The 18,276-nt window shown below is 39.7% G+C and overlaps 2 protein-coding genes across 2 annotated transcripts; one reads left to right on the top strand and one right to left on the bottom strand.

The window, feature by feature from the left end:
- The first annotated feature begins 1,698 nt into the window (after positions 1-1,698).
- On the top strand, positions 1,699-3,487 carry LOC131798382 (histamine H2 receptor-like). Its single transcript, XM_059116055.2, has one exon. It carries the CDS (start codon positions 1,804-1,806, stop codon positions 2,716-2,718), a length of 915 nt encoding a protein of 304 aa, XP_058972038.2. The 5' UTR covers positions 1,699-1,803; the 3' UTR covers positions 2,719-3,487.
- A 908-nt stretch (positions 3,488-4,395) lies between these two features.
- Positions 4,396-17,324, bottom strand: LOC131798942 (E3 ubiquitin-protein ligase TRIM9-like). The gene is made up of 16 exons (XM_059116638.2): positions 17,009-17,324; positions 15,668-16,002; positions 15,462-15,557; positions 14,692-14,925; positions 14,435-14,457; positions 13,859-13,996; positions 12,923-13,215; positions 12,320-12,553; positions 11,546-11,857; positions 10,956-11,249; positions 10,317-10,505; positions 9,028-9,372; positions 7,181-7,486; positions 6,365-6,553; positions 5,553-5,762; positions 4,396-4,745 (listed from the first exon to the last, which is right to left on the bottom strand). The coding sequence occupies exons 1-16, from the start codon at positions 17,322-17,324 to the stop codon at positions 4,609-4,611; spliced, it is 3,651 nt and encodes a 1,216-aa protein (XP_058972621.2). The 3' UTR covers positions 4,396-4,608.
- Between the last annotated feature and the right edge of the window lie 952 nt (positions 17,325-18,276).

Genomic DNA, 18,276 nt, shown 5'->3' with positions numbered 1-18,276 from the left:
CGGTTTGGTGCCGCTGGTGGCGAAGACGTTGCAATATTTCCACGTCAAAATATTAGAACATTCTAGATTATCTGCAATTCCCAAAGAAAACCTGATCACACGAGAGGATCAGATTTTCTCTGAAAGCACAGAAAAAAGAAGAAGAAAGCAAACAGTGACAAATGGCGACATGAATAAACTTGCGCGCGTCTGGCCTTACAGTGCAACTTTGAGCAAATAAAGAGAATGAATTTTAATTTAATCTTCTTTACCTCATCATAAAAGCTATTTACTGATGGGCGGAACTAACAACGTTTTTTTTTTTAAATTAACTTATTTGCTGACAAATATTTATGACCGCAAAATTGAAAGGGCACAAAAAAGGGAGCCAGCAACCGACATTTAATTTTACCTACGACATTATTGCAGAATGTCTTCGCGTCAACGAAAGGTTTAATTTTTAAAAAACGCTGATGTTTGGAGTGCGAGCTAATGAGGACAATGCTGTTATTTTTAAACTGTTGAAACCGTTTTTTTTTTTAATCCTTTTGGACATATTGCTAGTGTAATAGCAATTTCTGCATAGTTGAGTGAACCGCAAGTTTAAGGGCTTTTTTCGAAATGGATGCCGGTATTTGAGTCTGCGAAAGGCAATATTAGAATGTTTAGTGAATGAGGAAAACTTAATAGCGTTGAAGAGTTTATGCAATGATTTTAAGGAATATTAACTCTTTGCTAACATTTGTTAATTGGTATGTTCGAAATTATATCGGAACTATGATAAATTTATAATTTTGATCGTAATCAAATTTTCGCGTTAAATGCAATTCGATGTCGTGAAAATTTCCTAAGAGCGTCTAAGGCGAATTAAAGAACCCTTTTTCCGTCCATAAAATTTACTTCAAGTCATTTCTTATAAGACAAACACCACTGCAGCCTTTCCCATTCTTCGGTGCCCAGTCCTGCGATCTCACTGGTGTTGAAATTTCCAAACTTTTGCCAAACGCTGGCTAACTTTGAAATCCAAAATGAAAATCTTAAGGCAATACAAATGGCAAACTTCTCTTTTTATTCAACCCTCCATCGCTTACAAATCTGCTTGTGCCAAAATCATGGCTGTAACTGCCTTTTAAATAATGCTGCCAAAATATTATTCAAACGATACTTTTTTTTCACAGAAGTATAGTCAAATATAAAACTCAGAAGAGTTGATGAGACGAACCCAACAAATGGAGAGTTGGCAAGACATTTCCAAATGCTATTCATTACTTAGCGGAAATTAAAATTTTGGGGAAAGAACACTACGTAGAAAAAGCTGGGAGACATTTTAAGTTTTTTTTCCTTTTTACCTCAACAGCCTGACTCTGAAAACCCATTTCAACACCCCTTGTTTTTCATGTGCTTCAAACCTTTCTTCGACGCGTTAAAATTTGGATAATTTCCAATTCGAACTTAGTTCGATCTCCGAGTCGATAACCTCGCGCTTTTTGTGAAAAAGAAAAATAAATTGACCTTATCCTAGATGTCAAAAAATGCCCCCATATGATGAAAAAAAAGCATATTGACTCAAGTACCATTAAAAATTTTGACCAATTACAGTGCACGTCTGTGTCATGCTGTGAAGTGACGTGATGTGGTTCAATTCGGTTGCCTCGCAAACGTGCGTTTCTCCGCAGCATGCTGAAAGTGAAATGTTTATCAGAGGTGGGCTATCGGGAAATTTTCAAAAACTGTTCAAATATGTGGGTCGACTAATTTTACTATGAAAACAACAACTACAAAAATCGTCTGCGAATCAGGGCGAACCTGCTTCTAATTTCCAAGATGGTAAATGAAACGGTGGCTTTGTTTATTCGCTCCAAAACTACGCCATACGTTTTCAATTCCTTCATCGTACTGGCTTGTCTAAATATGGTATTGTTCTTTACGGCGAGTTTTGGAAACATCTTGATTGTACTATCTTTACAAAAGGAATCTCTACTTCATCCACCTTCGAGACTTCTTTTGCGTAATCTGGCCTTGACTGATCTGTTCGTTGGTCTCTTCACTCATCCATTAGCTACCCTGCACTCCATTTCCATTCTCGTTGAAAATGTGCCAATTTTTCAGTTCACTGTGCGGTCGAGTTATGTTAGCAGTGCCATCTTAAGCGGAATGTCTCTCTTTGTACTGACCTTGATCAGTGTGGACAGATTATTCGCTCTCTCTCTCGGGATGAAATACAGGCAAGAGGTGACTGCAAGACGTGTTCGTGGTTTTGTGATATTTTTCTGGGTGTTAAATACCGCGAATGGTCTTGCACTGTTGTCTCGGGAGCGATTTGTCTTTTACATATTCAGTGCATCGAGCATCTTTCTTTGCATGATAATTTCGACTTTTTGCTACGCGAAAATTTACCGCATCCTTCGTTTGCAAGAAATGAAAGTTCGCACCACTTGTTCCCAAAAACAAAAAAACAAAAACTCTCTGCTTAGCGTCAAGCGCTACAAGAAGACTGTGTCAAACGCGCTTTGGGTTCACTTGACATTGCTGGCTTGTTATTTCCCGTACAGTATTGTGTCGGGATTAAAAGCGGTGACAAAAGAAACTTGGGGAGTCGCTGAAGGCTTCACTGGGACTCTGATATTCTTCAATTCATCACTAAATCCTCTTCTTTATTGTTGGCGCATTAAGGAAGTGAGACAGGCTTTATTGGAAATGATCAGGCAATACCGAAGTTTACTATTGAGGGAAACTTAAATTTGAAAATTGTAAGGTTCTGGTTTGACTACGGTTCTATTTTTTTCATCTCAAACTCTGTTAGCCTCTAGTTACAGGTTGGAAATTATACAAGTCTCTTGGCATGATAGGTTGGCTGACGTTTGGAAAAATTAACGAATTGCTAAAGTCTGCAGCGCATTTTTTGTTCAGCTTGCAACATCAATTGAAAAAAATTTGTAAAGCTTTTTTTCTTATATGATCACATCATGAGGGTTTTATTCACAGAGGCAGACCGCTTAAAAACCACTTTCTATACCATGATAAAGGATCCCACGTGAAGGTAATGCTTAGAAATGGCTTTCATCTAAATAGTAACTTTCTGAGCCTTTCTTCACAAGCTTGAAAATTAGTAAAACTTCCTAGCTGGTACAATTTGTTGTGCAGCACCACACGAAGGTATTGCCCAATAGCTTCCATATGAATGATCACATGCACTTTAGGGTATCATTCACGAATTCTTTAGTTGGAACCACTTTGTAAAGCAAAAGACTGATTTGAACAGAACCACACTTGGATACTATTCAAAAGCTTCCATTCAGTAAATGAAATAGGTTTTCATTTATCCCTGGACACAAAAGCTAAAATAACGTTGTAAGCGAAATTGAAATAGTATTGTGTAAATGTGTTGTTTATCGTAAAATTTGCAATGATTAATTACAGGAACAGTTATTTGATTGCTAAGGAAATTAATCGTAAATCCATCACTGCACCTTCTATACGCAAGGTGCAGAGATGGATCACACGGCGAGGTTTCATTTACAAATCACACGTAGAAAATGGATTATTAATTGACGTTTCTAAAAAAAAGTGCCCTTTTATTCAACAATTTTGCTTTCAATTATCTTGAGAAGTTTCTGTTTGATATGTATAGTGGCACTTAATTAGATGATGTACGATTCATTATGTTTGTGATTTTGCTGAATTCAAGTTTTTGATCTTTCTAAAAATAGAGAAGGAATGCTTAAAAGTGTCCTTAAGTGATTTTCACAGTGATGCAACAAAATAAAAGTCATTAAGGTTTCGAAATATGCTATACAACAAAGTGTGAACTTAAACGCAATTTGTGAGCGATGTCTTCCGGCAAAATCAATTCGCGCGACTTTGAAATGAAATTGTCTTCCGCTTCTTCGACATACCGCCAAGAGGGGATTTTCTGGCGTTCTTGTTATAGTATATCTGGTTAACACGAGCAGGAAGGTTTTCTTAGTTTTGAAGCTTGACACTTGAATTTTCCATTCATTCCATTATGACCTGCACGTAATTAATTTAAAGGAATACCATATGTTAGCTTCGGCGAGGACTAAACAACGAAACGTCGGTTTTAATCAACGGTGTCTAATGAGCCCGCAATCTTGATCATTTTTCAGTTCAGCCGCACAAATGCTTTACCGTTTTCTACTACGTGTAAAAAGAGCAGCTTTGTTACGTTTGTGCTGTAATAATGTTTCTGAAATCATGATACCTTGTAGGAGCGTGCTTGCTGAGTGTTTCGACCTCCCGCCGGCTAAATTTGGTGCGCGCAGTGTTTTCCTTTAGGAAGACATCATCAGGGGAGAGCTTTCAAACTGATGACATAAATATAAATTGAAGAGCTGACGATGGCCAATCAGAGCAAAAGTAAACATTAAAAGAAGCTAATGAGAACTCAGAGTCTATTCGTGTTAAACGTTTTCGAGAACTGAAAACGTGAGAGAAAAACCAATTTACGTTTTTCCTTTTAGTCTTGTATTAGATTGGTTGAGAATTTGACACAAGTTCCGTCCAACTCTCGACTCCCATCCGAAAATTGCTTGATTAAACGTGAACACAACTACAGTTGTGTGAAACACATGCCTTTAAGATACTCCGCTATTTGCAATTTTAGCCAGGTCACTCATCGTAAGACTCGCCGGTGTGAACAGTCAGTTTAACATTTGTTCCGTAAAGACTCAACGCAGGATAAAACTCTCCCAATAAACCTACAAATGTCGGCCCATTTGGTCTGGATGGATCCGTTAGGAGTTTGCCTAAGAAGAAAGAAGAATTAACGGAAATTATTATTACTTTTGATTTGAATAACTCTCTCTATTGTGGTACCTTAAGTAAAGTGGCCACAATCGGATTGCGTTGAAGTGACGTCTTTGCTCAGTACGTATGGCACCATGAACGTCATATTTATCTAGCTTTACATCGCGACTTTGTCTACCCGCGGTCATGTTTGTTTACATGACCTTCGACTAAAACGGTACATTTACCCAGTGCTCCGAGTGCGACGCCATCTTTCTCCGTATTGCGGATTTTGTTTGATTATTACATGTAAGATGGCCAAGCTACGTGAGGAGAAATCTCCCGATGGTACGAAACAGTTATGATTTGTTTTAACAAAGGTTCGCTCAGTGGATTAAGACACTGATGTAGGACACCGACTGTAATGTCAAGCAAGTATGCGGTCGACAAAATAGCTTTATACTTCTGAAGGAAAGAGCCCTAGTTTTTACATGGCTCGAAGCAAAAATAGTCAAAACATCCACCAAGATGATAACGACAGAAGGGGAAGGGAGGGGGAGTGGGTGGTAGGGAGGGGGAGTGGTACTCTGTAAAAATTAACACTTCTTCGCAAAAGCCACCTTCAGTTCCCTTCTCAAAATTCTTTTCTCATGAGTCTGATTTGCACATTGTAAACTACGCAATTATGCACCTACCCCTTCTCTAAACCAACAAAAATCAACTGATAACAAATTAGGGTTAATGTTAAGTTAGGAAAGGTGAACAGTTGCTCAGAAACTGGCATTGATTCAATTTTTATATTACCCTCATTTGGCATAGTTTCTTACCGTTTAGATACAGATTCAAAAAGTGATCATCTAAGTTCAACAGCACGCCGATATTGGCGTGGGTAAGTTCTTTTGACGATCTCTTGATCTGCACTCGGTTCTTCGTGTTTGAACACGAAGCGTTTGGATGTTCGTTGATTTGAACGGCGTAAGAATCAGAATCTTCGCCCAGGATCGGGTCTTCGATAACTTTTCGAGAGACACCCACACCTGTCAATTGAAAAATGCATCCGTTTAGAAAATAATATAGGTGATAACGTCGAAAGTTTATGAATGTATGAAAATATGGACTGAGGCCGATGGGATCTGATGCAGACCACTATGGGAACAAGATCCCTGTGGTGTGATGTTGGACTTCAGTGAACTTATACACAGACGTTTTTAAAAAGCGGACAGCAATCGAAAGGAGACTTTAGCTTCTTCTCGCGCTCTTTGACATCTTTGGCAACCAATATACTGCAAAAACCTTGCTTTTGGATTTTAATCTAAACAGTAGAGACTAAAGATCTGCACTAGACCCTAATTTAAAGAAGTTTGTAATTCTTGCTTCTATCCCCGTGTCAAAAATCGTCTCTGCTTAAGTTCCCTATTATGATCTATAAAGGGGCAGAGAAAAGGGAGGAGGAATCCAAAACTTTCTAATATATATTAAGTCCAGAAAAGACACGAGAGCCTTCTGGTCTGTAGACGTGATGTGGTTTAAACCTATGATGGGGTAAAGAAGTCTTTTAGTGGGGTCTTGTGTTTTTTGTCACGCAAGCCTCTCCTCGAGATTGTGTGACGTACTAGAAAAAGATTCTTTTTTCACTTACCGATGATGGAGAGTTTGTTGTGAGAGTTGAATTCATCAACATGAACTCTCCAATAATGACAAGCAGAGGAAAGCTTTACATTTCCCAGAATGAAAGTGTACACAGGACTTTTCAGACTCACAGTACAATTTTCATTGGTCAGTTCCAAGTCGTGATTCGCTGATGATGGATCCAGTTGGAAGTACAAACCTGGGAGGAATACATTTCGAATTAGGTAGAGGTTTTGAAGAACAGCTGTTGTCAAAGGAGATGTCGCACGAGTTCAGCCTCTTTCAAAAACTCATTTCAGTACCGCGGAAAAGAAATCAGCAGACCAACCACGAAGACTTTCCGCACTTTCCACGTTGGATGATTTATTTGCGACCCCCAGGCGATTAAATGGTTCTTGGGGGTTCCATCAGAAACAATTTCCCGATCTGTAGCCCTGCTGGTCTCTATGTCGCTCGTTACTTTGACTTTCTTTGTCTTATTCTTTGTCTTTGTATCTCTTTGTCTGTTTATCTGTCCGCCAACAGACCGATTGACTGGATGTCTGACTGACTGAATGATTGTCCCACTAACCCAACCAACCCACCCCAACCAACCCACCGAACGACTGACCAACCAACCGACCGACCGGCAGATCTACTGACTGACTGACTGACCGACCGAACGACCGACGGATTGACTAAATGACTGACTGACTGTCTTACTGTCTGACTGACAAACTGACCGACTGCCGGAGTTTCTGGCCGATTGACAAACTAACGGACCAATTTTGTCACAGGCCAACTGGCTGACTGATTGCACGTCTCTAGGTTGCTTCTCAACACCTACCTGTTGGCGTTGAAAGAATGAGTTCCTCACTCGGAGTTCCTTCACCGGTCGGATTCGCGCCAAACACGCGCGCAATGATATTTACACTGTAAGGCACGCTGTACAGCGCATATTCACGCGCAGCACCCTCGTACAGTCGTTTAAACTTGCGATCTTTCTTTCTTCGTGTTGCAAACTCGGAGCTTTTCACCATGTCCACTTCCAGAACATAATAATCAACACAACATTTCGTTTCAGGAGCCAGCCAGCCAAGTAACACGGTTGTGTTGTTTACTTTACATCTGGCCTTGTTGAATGCCGGAGAGTCTAAAGAGAGAGAAAAACCATGAAAAGATAGAGGGGCCGCAGCCAGGATAAAACATCTATGAAATTTAAAAAGCGATCTCTGGCTAAAACTTTTAAAAATACGAGCTTTCGGCTGTTTGCGCTACAGCCTTCAACGGGTAAAATGATAAAAAGGTAAAAAATACTAGGTGTGAAGTACAAAGTAAAAATTAAAAATGCTGATAACTAAGAATGTTTGTTAAAAAGAATGTTGTATTGTCCGGGCAAAGGACAGGAATTGTTGTCCGCATTGGGAGTTAACTTGGAATGCCACGCTTCTAGTATTTTTCTTGTTCTGAAACCGCCTTTGTCAATAATAGATGCATTATCAAAATCTATTGCGTGACTATTGGCCCAGACGTGGTTGGCAATTCTTGAGCCTTTTGCCGCGGTTTTCACATTTCTGAGGTGTTCTTTCTTTCTTGTGTTGAAGGCCCTGCCAGTCTCACCAATATAACACCATGAACAGTCACCACAAGGAATTTTATAAATAACATTTGTTTGCGATTCCAACGATGGTCGAAATTTTGGGGCCGGGAACTGTTGTTGAAGGGTGATGAGTGGTTTGTTCACCACTGTGATGTCGTGTTTTTTGAGGACACGAGTCAGAGGTTCTGTTACGCCTGTTAGTTTGTCAGAACAAGAAAAATACTAGAAGCGTGGCATTCCAAGTTAACTCCCAATGCGGACAACAATTCCTGTCCTTTGCCCGGACAATACAACATTCTTTTTAACAAACATTCTTAGTTATCAGCATTTTTAATTTTTACTTTGTACTTCACACCTAGTATTTTTTACCTTTTTATCATTTTACCCGTTGAAGGCTGTAGCGCAAACAGCCGAAAGCTCGTATTTTTAAAAGTTTTAGCCAGAGATCGCTTTTTAAATTTCATAGAAAAACCATGGTTGGTGAAAATCAGTGCTCGCTCGGTGGCCTAGAGGACACAATATTCAATCAAAAATGAAGAATTGGTCACCCTGCTAATGAGTAAGGCACTCACCAATATCAGCCTTTCTAGGGAGATATGAGTGTGGGGGAGGGGGTGGGGGTGTGGATAGATCCCTGGGGAAATTGCATTCAATTTTACATGTAAGAATAGCGCATTGTTCTGGTTGTGTGCACAGAGTAACTCTTGAAACTAGTGGTGTAGTATGTGGACAGAAAAACCCTTGACGATTAAGAGATCTTAGCTAGCGAAGAGAATGAGAAAAAGCCTTACGACAGTATGCAAATTGTCGAAGCATAATGTGGAGATAATCGAACTTTTGATAGATGCAGGAGCCCTTCACTTGATGGGCTCCTGATAGATGACAAAGCGCAAATGGCTTGTCACCTCGGCATGTATTTTGTAATGTTCATCTAAATGAGCAGCGTTTTTGAACACATTGTTCCAGACATAAAAATTATCTAAGTGTTTGTTGGTTTTTCTTTCTCTTAATTTATGTAGATGCCCTTTTTTTGAAGGGCGGAAAGTCTGCACAGTTAGCAGTCAGAGACTCTTTGGGAGACCATCCCTGATTACCTGGAACTGAAGGAGTAGCTATCCCTGTTACCATGGTCACCTCCACTTTGGTCCCATACAGACACAGGGCCGCACAGAATTCTCCGCTCAACCCCTTAAAACTAGGACCCTTTGGACGACCAATGTCCGTCTGAAGTTCCCCGTCAAGGTATATGTTCAGAAACTGATTGTTTAGGTCCATCAAAACACCAAGGCTGCTGTCCTTCAGGTCTTTCGCTTTTCGTTTAATTTGAATCTTGTGCTTGGCGTTCTCAGTTCGAGTTGTTGTGCCTTCGAAAATTTGTAGGGCATAAGATCCGGATGTGTTCCCCAGAATGGAATCTTGGGTAATCCTTTTGGCAACTCCTGCGAATGAAAAACAAAATTTTGAAGTTATGACAGAGAAAATTGTATCTAGACTTTCGTTCGATAACCTTTAGGACTAGTGACAACGGTCCAGACAACCCCTGTAGTCCTTGTAATATGCCTTCACCAATGAGAAGTAAGATATTGATATATCAACCAATCAGGTTAGGCAATCATTTCCCGTTGTGTCAACTACCTATTACCAAATCCCGAGTGATTTAAGTTTTGCGTTTGATTGTTTCGGAAGATAACACGATTTTCCAGACATATCAGAGAGCGAAGTGAAATAGAAGCAATCAAATTTCGGATACTTTTGACGCTTAATAGCAATTTGTCCAAGATCCGTAATTGCATCTGCTGATTGAATCTTAATTCTGACTCAATGATAACCATGATAAATTTCTTAAATATTAATGGTGTATTCGCAGCTTCATTTTTCACTAATCATTCTGTACAGTCGTAATCGTACAGTGTAATCGGACAGTTAGCTGTAGTCGGACACCTGTAATCAGACAGTTGAAGCAACCAATCATACTAAGTCCACTCAGCCAATTCACCAATCACAGAAATGATCAAAATAACCATAGCAACAACCACTTACAATAGAACCAACCAAACAAAAACTGGGGAACTTCCAAAATGGAGGAATTTTTTATTAAAGACATTGTCTCCAGTGGAGATATTTTTTTCTAGGTGTTTTTGTTTTTTCGGAAATTGAAATGGTTATGATTAATTGGTAACAGGACTTCTTGTTGTCCAATTCTTTCTGTAATCATATTCATGATTAACAAATCGGACTCCCGCTTCGCAGTCGTCCGATTTTGTTAATCACGTATATAATTACAGACAGAATTGGACTCCACTTGGTCCTATTACCATTATTTAGTACTTAACTAACTCTGAGGTTTTCACATAATGTTAATGCTTATCACTAAGTAACTTACCAACAGCGAGAAAAGAATTTTCCCCTTTAAAACTGTCGATATTAATCGTCCAGAAGTGGCAGCCATCGGCCAGGAACGCTGTACCAAACGCGTTTCCGTGAACCATGTTGTTCTGTTTAACTGTCACATTTCCAGCAAACAAGCGAAGTGATTCGTGCAAAGTTTCTTTGTCCAATTTGAAAATAACACCTGAAAATAAGGCAGCTGTGTTCAAAGATACTGAGAAGAAATGACACAATGTTCTAATCACCCCAAATTTGTACACTCTTATTTTCAACGTTTGCAAGGTTTCTCTATTCAACCGCTTAGTTTTTACCATTCTTCTCTCTCGTACTTCACAGAGAATAGTTTCAACATCGCTGACAGATCACTATACGGAACGCGTCTCCTAAATGTTTTGTATCTACCCATGAAGGAGTTGCTGTTAAAATTATTTCTCTACGACAAGTTTATCTTTCCAAACCCAAACTGAAGCTCAAATAGATCACTGAAGAAACACTGAAGTCGTTAAACATATTAGAATTTTCTGCCCTATTTACTCACATTCCCTTATTAATTACGGAGTGAAGGAAGATTCATCTCAGATGAAGAGATTTTACTGCCGAATCTAAACACAAATATGAAATTAATTCCAATTACCCTTTTCAGTCGATAGTGACACTTCATCGCTCGGTTCACTTTCGCCAGCGGTATTCAAGGCTTTGACACGCGCAAGGACTGTCACATTATAGTCCAATCCCCTAAGTGTGTGCTTGGTGCGTGGTCCCTGGTACACTTTGGTAAAGCTACGCTCCTGATGGATGTCCCCCTCCCGATCTAGGGTGTCGATCTCTACGATGTAACAATCTACGTTGCAGTTATCTGGGGGAGACCACACAAGGTTGATTCTGGTGTTCTCCACGCTACACTCTTCGAGGTGAATAACGGGAGGTTCTGGAAAAGAATATTCACCGGTATAATTTTAATCGGGTAAAAACAAATTTTCTGAAAAAGCTCAAAAGCACTGTAAGAATATTTTATATATGTCTATGAAGCCAGAAACATAAACGCTAGATACCCCCATACGGGACTCAATTATTTGTCCACCAGAAAAAGTTCACAATGAGTAGTTATGTTCCTTACCGCTATCGAAAGGGCACTTTTATCAGGAGGTACCTCAAAGGAGGGCACCATTTTGAAGTCTAAAGAGCGCCCCCTTAATGAGTGGACGAACGCAAGTGATATCTTACCAGGGTATGCAGCTGGTCTTTCCACTCCAGTCTGTAAGCTCAGCTGCACAATACTTCCATATACAGTAAAGGCCGGCCTCACAGGTCCGACCACGCCCATCAGAGAGGGTCCCCCTGGACGGGAATCGTCGGTCTGTAGTTTGCCGTTCCAGTATACATTCATCATTTGATTTTCCAAGTCCAGTAACACTGCCACGTTGCTTCCTTTTATTTCCTTGGCCTTCTGTTTGATTTGAAGTCTGTTGGGAGTATTTTCACACCACAGAGTACTGTTCTCGTAGATTTGTAGAGCGTATGAGTTTGTGTCATTTCCTTATAAAAATAAGTTAAGTATAATCAGTTCAAGAACTATTACCCACAAGTAAAACAGTCAAATAGCCGCACTTGTTCCCGTTTATCCTGAAGTGGAAGAGGATGATATATGCTCTGGTCAGACGTTGTGATCGGTGACATTAAGAGGAGTTTTACTGAATTATTTTAAATTACGTGTATATCGCAAAGATAAATAGAAGGTGTATAAAAGATCTACTGTAAATCTTTGATGTATTTCTATTTAAAATGAAATAATTTGACTTTCGATATGATTGTCGCATCACTATTGTTAACTTTTTGCAGATTAGAAACCTAACTTAAAGCCTCGATCATTTTTATCGACTGTTTGGTGGGTAAAACGTCATTCCTGTACTTCCTTTGCTTAAAACCTACCATTTCATTTGAGTCAATTTTTAACTTAACAGCATTTGCGACACGTAAAACGTTTTTTTATCATCTTACCGATAACACCTCCATCGTCCAACTCCTTAGCCACGCCCACAGCCACAAACCCGTTATTACCGGTTCCAGAAAACTGGTCAATCCTGACTTTCCAGTAGTGACAACCGTTTGCCAGCGTCACGTGGGACATCACATTCGCGATGACTGGACTCGTCAATTTGGCCACGAGTAAATCACGTGAGAAAACAAGTTCGCGTTTTGGACATGAAGCGGGATTCAAAGTGAAATGTAACCCTGTTTAAAGGCAAAGATAACGAAATAAAAACTTTGCCATATCTTTTTAAGCCAGTTTTCAGTTAAGCGAGAAAATGTTCTTGGATTGAAGAGGTTTGGCTCGCTTGCTTTGTGATTGGAAAGCAAAGTTTGCGCCTATCTCTGAAATCTCAATCAGTGAGACTCATAACCTAAACTAATCCCTAATTTGCCATTCACGTTTACCTGCGCATGACGCCAGTTACATTAGTTTGACTTCAAATCTTAGGGGCTCCATATTTCGGTTTTCTTTCTCTAAATGGGTGTTGTGATATTTTGGGTTTGCGTTTACGAAACTCAGTAGAAAATAGCTCTAAAAGGGACAATAAAAAGAAATAATATTTGTCTAACCTTTCTCGGTGTAGATTGTTACATCCTGGCAGAAAGGTCCTTCTCCAGCGCGGTTCGACGCCCGGACCCTGGCAGTGACCCTTGCATTGTAATAAAGACACTCAAGGTTGTACCTGCAGGCGGTCCCCACAGACACCTTAACAGTTTCATGATGCCCCTTTTCATTTGAATCTTGTGGAGGTGAATAGATATCGGCCTCCAGATGATAAGCGTCTACAGCGCTTGGTGGCGCGTTCCACACCAACTGGACTGTCCGGTTTGTAGCTTTGCATTGAGAGGAAACAAACTTAGGGCTACCTGCAGGTTAAAATTTCACAAATATTAACAACGATAATTATGTTCAGATCATCTTTACTGTCGAAGCAATTTTCAACCGAGTTGCGAAAGTAGACTGGGACTGCTTTGTTTTGGCTTTAATTGGCTCTGTAATTGGTCCGAAAAAACTCGCGCCATCATCTCAACCAACCAAATTTAAATCTAAAGAAAATCGCGACGCGATGACTTGCGTTTTCACGCGCACCAATCAGCTTGCTTATTTTTCTTTGTACCTCGTCCTTTGTTCTGATTGGCCATTGTGATTACTTCGATTTTGGCTTTACGTCACTCAGTCGACAAGCGCTCTAAGATCTGAGAGCTAATTTTTTTACCAGAAGACCATGGACGTCTTCTCCAACAATTCCGCGGATTCAAGTTTAGCTCAATACATTTTTTAAAATTTCTGTATCCCATTCGTATTTGTTCAAATTGCAAGGAAACTTATCATTTTGAGCACTAATAAAAGAAATCCAGGTAACATTAATATATGCGCACGAGATAATGAACTTTTTCCAAAAATTATATTCAGGTTTCCACCACAGAATTAAGCGCAGTCTAAGTTCAAGTAATAACACGTAGATTGTTGTCATAAGCAGCACATCCCTATCCGTGAGAGAACACTTGCCTGGTATTTGAAGCCACGTGACTTTCTTGAGCACTTTTCTTTCCCATGAAGTGTCGACGGCCATGTGATCAAAAGTGGGCGTGATGGAGGAGGCAGGTGGAAGTTTTCTGATTGTCTCAAGCATCAGATTCAACCTAAAATTAAGAGGAGAGCTTTGGGTACTTACTCGGGAGGTTATTAAGAACCTGGAAACGAGGCTGGCTACGAAGGCTCATTTACTTTCTTACTCTTGATGGTGTGGGAGACGAGGCGACCTAAGGCCTGGCAGGGTCAATATGTTGTGTTTTTAGGAAAAAAAACTTTGCTCTCGCAGTGCCTCTCTCCGACCAGTAATATAAATGGGTGCCGCTGAACTGTCAGAGAAATCTGATGAAATGCGGGGGGGGGGGGAACTTTGCGATGGACTAGCATTTCATCCAAGGGGGAGTAATGATACTCTTGGTCACTTCATACTAAGGAAACTGGGATAAACTCTGGCTTGGTTGCACCACTTAGCTCGAGTAGAGACTTAACCTTAGAGCTCAATGGTCAGTTAATTTAACTTTGTATAGAAAATATGCTAATTAAGTTACCTTGTCTTTAGGGCGTCGGCTGTCTGCAAAAATTAAAGATCAAATTAATTTAAATGATAGACGAGGAAGCATTGTAAACTTTCTCCTTTTTTATAGTTCAATGTTTATAACTATTTATCACGGAGGATAAGTCAATATTCACATGTAAAGGATGTGACTGTGTGATATTACTCCAAAGTTCCTTGTGTAAACCCGACTAACTCGTTGCCTGCATTATAGCTAGAGTTTCCAGAAGTAGAATACACAGTCGCACTTACCTGAAGGAATGTTGCAGGATTATCCTCCTTCAAGGCTTCTTGTGTAAACTCAGCCAAGCCGTCACCTTGTAACAGGACGTGTTCACACAGGTGCATGGCGTCGTTAAGCTCTCCTAGCTTATCTTGATATTCATCACTAACTCTTTTAAGTAGCTCTGCTTTCTTTTTTTCCACGATGGCAATCAAGGAGTCGCATTCCCTCTTCACATGGGCCTCAACGTCACAACCAGACTTCTAAAATTTAAAAGAGTACAACAAACTTATTTTCGAATTTTTATCACTCTAGTTCCATCGTTACTTGATGATCATCTAAGACTTTACTTTCCAATATCTCTTTCCCACAGTCGTTAGCTCTTCGAGTACCGCCGGCCATCTCTTGGCCTTCCACCGTTTGTCTAGGAATTCTAAGGAGACTTTATACTCTATTGTCATTTTTTTCGCCAATTATTAATCTTCTGTAAATAGATAGATAGACAGATAGATAGATAGACAGACAGACAGATACACAGATAGACAGATAGACAGATAGACAGATAGACAAATAGACAGAGAGACAGACGGACAGACAGACAGACAGAGAGACAGACGGACAGACAGATAGAAAGATAGATAGATAGATAGATAGATAGATAGATAGATAGATAGATAGATAGATAGATAGATAGAAAGATAGACAGATAGATAGATTCCGAAGCTCTTCGGGCACAGTTGAAAAAAGGGGACATGACTTGGGAGCTGAAGCCTTTCCTTCGCGTCAAACAACAACTTACCTTAGCGATAGTGCACATCCCCTCTAAAGTCTGAAGAGACTTTTGTACATGGTAATTCTTCCTTGTCAGTGTGCCTAATGTTCTTGCCAGTTCCTCCTAAAAAAAATTTTTTTGCTCAAAAATATTACAAAGTAACTAATAAAGAAGCTATCGTGTCTAAAAACATCGATTGGCAAAAGAAACTGGAGGTAATGTACTGCTCTCACCTTTGCGTTTCTAAATACTGGCTCAAGCAGCTCCATGTTGTGTCCCTTGTGGGTGCCGTACTCTTTGCACAAATAGCACACTGGCTCCTTGCAAACAAAGCAGTACAGCGCCAGTTTCTCTTCTTTGTGTTGCTGACACTGCATGCTCTTTTCTTGGCGTTTTTGGGGCTTAGCTACAGCGGGCCCGATGGTGTGGTCTGCTAAAGGGCCCTTGCTGGGATGGCACGCATCGAAACAGGTCCCACAGTAAAGAAAGGCACATTCGTTGCACATCAAAGTAGCTTTTTGGGGGGAGTAATCCTCGCAAAATTGACACAGGAGAGGTTCTTCCGGCGCTTGACCTAAAGTAAACATGAAATATAATGAGACAATTTTCTTGTGTTACTAAAGAAAACAAACTAGAAGTGGTCATGCGCACTTTTCAGCACTCAGTGCTGATTACGTCAAGTTTCCTTGGCCAATCAGGGGCAAAAACGAAAATTTTCCCGCGCTGGAAGCTGGTTGACTTTATTCGTCGATCCACAATTTATTACAGATGTCACGTTTGGACACTACGACCGCTTTGCTTTATGTAGGTTTTGAGAAGTTTTTTTGAAAAATCGACTAATTACTCCACATACAGACGCTACAGCTTTGCACTATCACCCTGCCGTAATTAGCTTTGAATGTAACAGACAAATACCCCATTCAGCTTTTCAGTCAATTCTCTTAAAAACCACTTCAATTTATTTTTGTCAGGAACCTGGCAATCGTGCGAACGAACGAGTATCAATTTATTAAAACGCATCACTCACAAAGTATTGAAATATTTATCAATTACCTTATTATAGAGAGCGAAAATGAACCCATACAAAACAATTCCCAATAAAATTAAATTTGGCTTATTTTGAAACAAAGAGATTAAAAAGTGTTTTAAAATCTTATACGACGCTCATTAATTTTTAGGTTTCAACAAAATAAACATAGTTCGGCGCTCCCTTATAAATAGTTAATACAGAAAAGAACTCTCAAGAATCTATTTCGAATACGTTTAATTAAAAATTCCGTGTTTTTTAGATAATTCAAAATAAGCAAATGTATGGTAAAGTCTGAGTATTGCAGACGCTCTTATAGGTATTTAACCGTAGTAAATTTTGAATTGATAGGGAAAAATTTTAAGGTAGTCACTAAAGAACATTGCATATGATTTTGATCAGAAGTGTGATGAGTGCAAAGTCGAAGACAATTACGTGTATCCAAAAACAAAAGAAAAACTTAGATAAAACCTTAAAACAACTTACAGCTCTTCGTGATAGCTAATGGAATCTTTCAACGAGGAAAAATAGAAAATTCCAACATAACATCTACCTGGAGTTTTTCTCTCTTCCTTGAATCGTTCGATTACGTTTTCCAAAATCAAATTTCGAGGCAGACCATCAACACCTTTTGGATCGGAAGGTATTTTACGTCGACATGTTGGACATTTTACATCGGGTTCCAAGTGCGACTTGTAGTCTGCGCTTCTGTTTTCCTTCACCCACTTTGCCCATGCCTTCGGTGCACCATTCGGTTCCAAGATTTTCCGCGCGCATGGTGTACAGAGATTATGCGAGCATGGAAGAACAATCGGTCTTTGAAAAAGATCCAAGCAAACGGGACACGTCAACTCAATCTCCATTGCCACAGGAAAAAAATGTCGGGTTTACCGTGATACGGTGGATATTGTTTTATATCTGCTTGTAACCTTGGTTGCAGGTGGTTACAAGTTTGGACAAAAACGTGGAATTCGCGTGCGCACTACCGCGCTTGTTTCCACGCATGCCCAGGCTACGATTCCGAATTTTCTCCTTTTTTCGTCTGTACTTGACTTTGTGTTGGTTTGCAAAGTATTTGGTGTTGTTCCTTTCCTTTCATGGTGTATATCTGGCGTTTCCAAAGAAAAGTTCGCTATGCAAGGATTTTACTTACCAGAGGCATTTACATATATTTAAAATAGCGTAATTTTTCACTTAGCACTCAGGGTTTTTGCCACCCATTTCTTCCCTTTTTTTGTTTTGTTTTGTTTCTTTTTATTTCTTTTAACAGCAGTAAGCAAGGAATTAAATGACGCATTCATTTTGGACAGGTACAACAAAAAAAGAACCTGTTTTGTTAAGTTGTATGAACATTTGCTTTTGCATCGACTTCAAACAAACAAGCTTGGGAGAACACATGTAGACGTGTAACTAATAAATTGAATTGACGAGAGTTGGAGTGATAATGTACTTGTGTAAATTGGCTCTGCATATTAGATTCTACGTGCCTTCCTAAACGAGGAAATATTGATTAAAATGTGGGACACATATAGTCACTACCGTGAGAATTTTAGAGCAACATGTTTGGTTTTATAGTCACTGTCGCTCTCTAAGGCAAGCTGTAGCCTTGACACATTCTCTTAGCAGGTCATAAATGAAAAAGCACAATTGATTGCGGTTTCAAAGGGTGTATTTTGCGATTCGTCTTCATTGTTTTAAAAATTTGAACCCTGTTGTGTAGATATGAATGGCGGGCATGCGACAACATTGTCATGGTAATTGCTGGCACGTGTATTTATTGTAATACTTCTCAATCATTTAATTCGATGCTGGCAA

This window comes from Pocillopora verrucosa, chromosome 7, assembly GCF_036669915.1.
Source record: "Pocillopora verrucosa isolate sample1 chromosome 7, ASM3666991v2, whole genome shotgun sequence".
Taxonomy (NCBI): domain Eukaryota; kingdom Metazoa; phylum Cnidaria; class Anthozoa; order Scleractinia; family Pocilloporidae; genus Pocillopora; species Pocillopora verrucosa.
The sequence above is the reverse complement of the archived record's forward strand: the minus strand, read 5'-3'. Positions and strand labels throughout refer to the sequence as shown.